Source organism: Lactuca serriola, chromosome 2 (genome assembly GCF_051521515.1).
Source record: "Lactuca serriola cultivar US96UC23 chromosome 2, Lser_US96UC23_V15, whole genome shotgun sequence".
NCBI lineage: Eukaryota > Viridiplantae > Streptophyta > Magnoliopsida > Asterales > Asteraceae > Lactuca > Lactuca serriola.
In genome coordinates, this window is record NC_136409.1 from 235,888,009 (window position 1) to 235,895,078 (window position 7,070).

The following is a 7,070-nucleotide window of genomic DNA, read 5'->3' on the forward strand; positions in this document are numbered from 1 at the left end:
TTGTACTCTTTCTCATATTCAAAGGTTATAACCCACATAGAAACCATTCCTATAATTCGAACCAAGTTCTCATTTGCTGTCTTGTTTAGTACACATATACCCTTCACGACAATATTTAATGAACTTACAACAATACATACCCTCAAGAGAACCCATAACCAACCCTGGATCTACTTCATTGCGTTTTCCTTACAACCTTACCCAAAGGGTGAAGTACCAGTAGATCTAACGAAATATAAACCTCAATCGTTAATAGAAACATCCTCATAAACGACTGAAAAAAAGATCCTACCTGTCACACCCCCGACTGACGGTGGAAGCGCAAAGGGTTGACCTCTTACAGTACAATCCCAAAACATAAATTTATGTTTTCTTAATAACATATATTACATTGACTAAACTAAAAACCTATCTATTTTCGTGCAACTTGCTCTTCCTTGCATTGAGCTTCCCTTCATCCTAGGAACACATGCAATTTTTGAAAACGTCTACTTGATGTTGGTGAGTTCACATGTTTTATAAATATCAATAAAAATTGAGAAAATGACAAAAATAGCCAATTACACTAATTGCATTACAAAAATAGCCAAAAAAAATCGGGATTACATATTTAGCCACCCATTTCGCAGATGAGAAGGTCCCATCTGCGAAATGGGCATCTCATCTGCGAAAGTACAAGTGCCTGAAGCACAGTTGTGCTTCAGGCACTTGTACTTTCGCAGATGAGATGCCCATTTCGCAGATGGGACCTTCTCATCTGTGAAATGGGTGATTTTTAGGTATAAAAACTTTTTTTTTTTTTTTCATTTTCACCATTCTCTACACAAAAACTCTCTCTAACTTTGGGCTTCTCTCGGAATTTTGGCTAGTTTTTGAAGAAAATGGAAGATTATGTCAACAATCCCGCAAATATGGTTAGATTTTAACTCTTTTAATGTTTAAAGTTTTTTTTTTTTTTATTTATCAATTGTTGTATTATTTAGTGTTAAAAAAGGGTAATTTTGTTGTGTTTGATAGTTTTAGTATATTTTTAGTATACTTGAAGTTTAAATGCAAGTAGAGACAAGTAGAGACTGCGTAGATAATGTTTACAATTTGTTATTTTTGTAGTTTTTTTAGTTGTTGTATAACCTGAAATCTTGTAAATTTTTATCCTATAATTGTTTATATAAACTGCAAAATAGTTGTTTGTATATATATTTGTCGTATAACATTTGTATAAGTTGAAAATTTGTCGTATATATATTGTTAGAAATTGTTTTTATTTGTCGTATAAGTTGAAAAATTTGTATAAAGTAGTCGTATAACTTGCAAAATTGTTAGTTTGGTTGTCGTTTTATTTTTAAATTTTTTTGTTTATATGGTTATATAATGTTAGTTTTAATTAGAAAGATAAAAATTGTTTATATATTTGTCGTTTAAGTTGAAAATTTGTTCAAGTTGAAAATATTTATATAATTATGTATGATATTGTTTTCTATCGTAAATATATTTGTTGTATAACTTGGAAAATTGTTTATATATGTGTATGTTATTGTTTTTTATCGGGGAAATATATATATTAGTAATTAAGAAAGTATTTGCAGTTCGTAATCATATATTTAAAAAAAAAATATTTTTTAGTTATCTAATTTGTTTTTGTGTTTTTTTTTGCAGCATGATTTTAGTTTAATGAATACGAAAGCCTTTGCGAACCTAAAAGGCTCTGGCGGTAACATATGGGAAGTCTTTGAAGTTTTAGATGATGCCCGACGTGCTATTTTCAGAAATACCGTCTTTGGCTATTTTATTGATGTCCCTCGTTTACAAGGGGACGCTTTATTGTTTCATAAAATGTTCCTTCATCAGATCCGGCCGGACCCTGTTTTATCTCCAGATGGAATAAAACGTTTATATTTTCGAGTAGGCAATACCAAAATGGTTTATGGGCCGGAAGAGTTTTGTTTGATTACCGGCTTCAATTTTGGGGAGTATCCAAAAAACATTGGGAGAAAATGGTCGGAAAAATTAATAAGCAGTAAAAAAAGATGTTTACTGCGTGAACGGCTATTTCCGGACCATACTAATAGTTCGGTGAAAATCGGCGACCTGAAAAGTTTAATTTTAAATCAAACATTCTTAGCACTTGACGACCTTGATGCAGTTAGAGTATGTTTGATATACATTTTGTGTGAAAGTTTTTTGGGCAAAGAAGTTAACGATCGGGTGCCACAAGATTGGTTTTTTTTGGCTGAGAATTTGGATCTCTGGAATAGGTATATTTTCTTTACGTTAAAAGTTCTATTTTATTAAAGTTATAATTTATATAATAATCAATTTTGTTTTTTTTTTTTTGTTTTGTTAGCTTCTCTTGGGGTAGCTATCTATGGGATTTTACTTTTGTTGACCTTGAGGATACGTGGAATAAGATACATCATTATTTATCACTTCCTCAGCGTGGTCAAACTTTAAAGTATTCCGTCTCAGGATTTACGGCTCCAATTAGGGTATAAAAATTTTCTTATATTTAAATTGTTTTATTGTTATATTTTTTATTTTAATTTTAACTTTTATTACTGTTATTGTACAAAATTGTAGATATGGATATATGAGATGATTCCGGCTGTTCGTGCATGTGGATTCGCATTGAGAAAAATAAAGACTTGCCTCGGATGAAAAGATGGAGCGGAACAAAAAAATTGAAATGGGTTGACGTGAACAAGATTTGGTCAAAGATGCAGGTTTAAAAATATTTCGTTTATTATTAATAAAGTTGATTATTATAGTTTTATATGCATTTTTAATATGTTTAATTTTTTAGGAGGGGCTACCACCAAGACAAAACATGTTACCGGGTGATGGTGAGATGACATCTTTTTATTATATGTCATTTCAAGAGTATGTATATGGTGAAGGGAAAGCAGTTCCATCTCCAGTACGGGACCATTTTAGGAGACAAGACGAATTTTCGTCTAGTATGTCGTCCAGTGGTCGCTCTCATGGTAGAGGTCGGGGCAGTGGGAAACACAAGCTAGACGAGTTGTTGAAACGGGTACATGCACTGGAGCAGCATGTGTTTATGAATCAACAAAAACCTACAGAGGTTTTTTTTGAAGAAGTGAATAATGGACAATTTTGGAACGACATTATTTTTGAGGAACCGACAGTGTCACAAATAAATTATGATGAACAGGTTAGTTATACGCTACATTATTTATTAAATTTTATTAACATATATGAATACCTGTGTTCATATTTTATTTTTGAAAATATAGGTTGTGCAAGATGAAGTGATGAATAAAAACAATACAACTCAAAATGTTTTTGGTGATACTCAAGACGACAAGGTTGTTATAGATGTTACCTTTACGATTTTAATAATTACTTTTTAATAAAGTGTATTTTGTTATTAAGTAAAAAGTTATATTTTAATGTAGGTGTTGGAGGAGAGTACTCAGTATGCGGGGAACAAATTTGATGATGATGTGTGTGATGTAAACGATTATAGTGAAGTTAAAGAGGTTATTATATAGTTACATTAATATTAATATTTTGTTTATTTAGATATTATTGCTTATTAAATTATGTGTATTTCGTTATTAAGTATAAAGTATTATCTTTAATGTAGGAGTGGGAGGAGAGGAATGACAATGCAGGGAACAAATTTGATGATGATGTGCCGGATGAAGACGAACTTATAATAATGGGAAATGTAGATTATTTTCATGATGATGATGATGACAAAGAAGTTACACCCGATAAACGTAGGAGTCGAAAACCATCACAATTTTTATGCACTCCTTACACCGAGGTATTCGTTTTATTTATAAACTGTTGATTTTATGTTTATGTGAATTATCTGAAAGATATACATTTAAACATTTGAATATTGTTTTTAGTTGCACACGACACCGAAACAAAAAAGAAGAACAAAAAAGAAGATTGGTATGAAATCAACAAGCCCCGTTCCTCCTCCAGTTTTTGGTGTTGCTCATGACTTCTCCAGGTTGCGCCTGCAACCTTACGTAGCAGGCGGTGAGGATGTCATCCAAAATTATGTATTGCATTCATACGATGTGCAACATCGTTTGTTTAATTTCGTGTTAGATAGAGATTTTTGGAGCTCATTGTTTGGGCATACACACGACGGATGGTTGGAGTCAGCGGTAAATAAATTGTTAATTAATTCTTTTAAAAGTTAATTGTTTTTTAGTCAATAACAAAAGTATCATGTGTGCAGCATATAACCATTTGGTACCGACTTTTGATGGAGAGACGGTTTGAGAGCGACCGACATACAATAATGCCTCCAAATTTTTTTGTTTCTCATGCTTTGGAAGAAGGACAGGACTGGAGGGCGTTTATGGCTGGTATTGCTACATACCCTAACTTCATGGTTGCTTGGTGGGATGTTGATACGGTAAACTTAATAGTTTATATTGAAAATAATATCGTTTTTTTGTTATGTTTTTGTATTGTGATGTTTTTGTATTGTGATGTAAATAAACATAATTTTATTTTCTGATCCTTATACAGGTCTTATTGCCGATTCATTCATCCCCTAATCATTGGCTATTTGGGGAACTACGATTAGCGTCAATGGAAGTGCATATTTATGACAGTCTTGGTAGAGGTGCTTATGAAAAATTCCAATCCGAAGGAATCTTTTCCAAATTTGAACGTCGGGTGGCAAATTATTTGGACAAGATTAAGTATTGGGCGCGGAGGAACATCCCAAGGATTCCATTGAATATGCAATTCATTTATGAAGAAAACGTTCCCCAACAAAGTAGTCATTTGGGAGATTGCGGTGTTTTTCTTTGTATGTTTATGGAGCAATTGGTTTCAGGTCAACCAATACGTGTTCTTATTGACCCAAAGAACGCAGCTTTAGAGTTCCGTCTCCGGATGACAAAAATTATTTGGGGGTCTAGTCTTGCTCCTCTGTAGTTGGATTATATAAATGTATATACAAATTAATGTTGGATTTCATTATTAGTTTATCTTTAGAGTTTACTCAACGGATGACAAAAAATATAACGTTACGACAATTACAACAATTTAATGACCTACTAATTACTTATCAATAAATTCAAAACATAAGAACGACCACAACATTTGTTTTAACGTTACAAATACAACAATTTATTGACCTAACAACTTCAAAACCATAAAAAAAATATTGAAAAGCTTACAACTTGTAAACAAGAACTGCCAAGAACAACACCCAACTACAAACCAACGTTATCTTTAACTTCTTATTTTCTGATTGAAAGAGCTTATTAGAGTTAGCTACTTTAGCTATTACCATAGAAGATTGGTCCTTCTCTTCATCAACCCAACTGATAAACCCGCATTTTGGTCCCTGTTAAATTTAATATCCACAGTAAGAAAATTAATTTGTGTCATGTAAACACGAGGGTTTAAATTTGAATGATGGTAAGAATATGATACCAAATACGGGCAAGCATAGAACAATCTTCCTGGGTTTTTAGCTGTACCCAAATCCTAACGATACGTTCTCCTCCACAATTGCAGTATGCCATTAGCCTTCTTATTCTTTTAAATCGGAGTTACTTTCTCAGTTAAATTTTTTCATAATGAGTGACACCCATTTATAGAATAAATCATATTACGGACAATTCTTTTTGACTATGAAATAAACTGGTTTGACTATGAATTCATAAAAGTTCAACTATGGAATGCAGACAAGTACATTCTGTAGTATTGTCATGTCGGTCAGTGAAATTTGACTATGAAATGAACTGGTTTGACTATGAATTCAAAAAGGTCAACTATGAAATGCAGACAAGTACATTTTGTAGTATTGTCATGTCGGTCAGTGAAATTTGACTATGAAATGAACTGGTTTGACTATGAATTCAAAACGTTCAACTACGAATTTAAAGGGTTAAACTATGAATTTTGATCAGTAGAGATACAATATCTTCTATTTATAATTCCATTTGTGTGATCATTGTAGAGCACAATTATCGGTATTGAAAATGAGTAGTCACAGCCAAAGAACCTTTTCTCAACTACCAATTTTCTTGCATAACCTTCAAAGAACAAATCCTAATACCTTCACAGCCATTAAGAAAACCGATAACAACCGCTTTCAATTCTGTTTTGTGGCTTTAGGTTGCGTGGTATAACATACTTCTTTTATTGAGTTATACAATATTTCATGGTAATCTATGTCGATTAGTTCTTACATAACACTAATATGTCTTCGTTTTTATGTAGATTCGTACCTTCCTTAGGTGCATGATACCGCTGATATATGTGGGTTATTTACCCCTTCTTGGGAGCTTTCTGACAACAATGTACTTCGCAGTGGCTTTAGATGGAAATCATGAGCCACTACTCTTAGCACTTGGTTTGGGAACCTTACAGTGTGAAGAATCATGGAGATGGTTCATGATGAGGTTAAGAGATTGTTTAGGTGAGGACACAGAGGTTGGTTTCATAAGCAACATGTGTGATAACATAGACTTTGGTGTTGACAGTGCCTACCCGGATTCCTATCATGGATATTGTCCTAAAGATATAGCTCGAAAGATACGTGAGTCTATCGGACATAACAATACGGAAGTCGAATCGTTGTTTTGGAAGTCATGCAATGCATATAGCGTTGATGATTTTTACTTGTGTTTCGAAAGGTTGCAAAGTACATGTAGGCAACCACCTTTCTGCACCTTGCTTATGAGTCCAATTTACTGGCTTGACGATATACCGATTTCAAAATGGACAAGAGCATTTTTCCCAAAAATACGTTACAATGTTAAATCGATTGACGTCCCTGAAATTTTGCAAATTATATCCTCACGTGAGTTTCCTATAACAACGATAATTGAGTTAACCACCACGTCGATAAAATCAAAGTATGCTGAACGGCCGAACTGGCTGGTAAGGGAGATTGTTATATTTTGTTTTTTTTTATTGTGCTGCTATTTTTATTAAAATATCAAATTTTACAGGGAGGTTGTCTGGTGGGTTGACCCCTTACGTTGAGAGTAAGGTTCAAAAAAGTCTCAGCAAGTCTTACAATTGTAATGCAAAACGTTTGTATGGGGATACATTTGAAGTCC

General features: G+C 33.1%; 1 protein-coding gene and 1 long non-coding RNA gene across 2 annotated transcripts; both read left to right on the top strand.

Moving 5' to 3' along the window:
- The first annotated feature begins 3,058 nt into the window (after positions 1–3,058).
- Positions 3,059–3,817, top strand: LOC145090200 (uncharacterized). Its single transcript, XM_079028527.1, has 4 exons — positions 3,059–3,172; positions 3,255–3,326; positions 3,417–3,500; positions 3,608–3,817. Exons 1-4 carry the CDS (start codon positions 3,059–3,061, stop codon positions 3,815–3,817), a joined length of 480 nt encoding a protein of 159 aa, XP_078884653.1.
- A 242-nt stretch (positions 3,818–4,059) lies between these two features.
- Positions 4,060–4,879, top strand: LOC145090883 (uncharacterized). The gene is made up of 3 exons (XR_013701809.1): positions 4,060–4,145; positions 4,220–4,399; positions 4,516–4,879. It is a non-coding gene; the product is annotated as an uncharacterized LOC145090883 (long non-coding RNA).
- Positions 4,880–7,070: the final 2,191 nt, after the last annotated feature.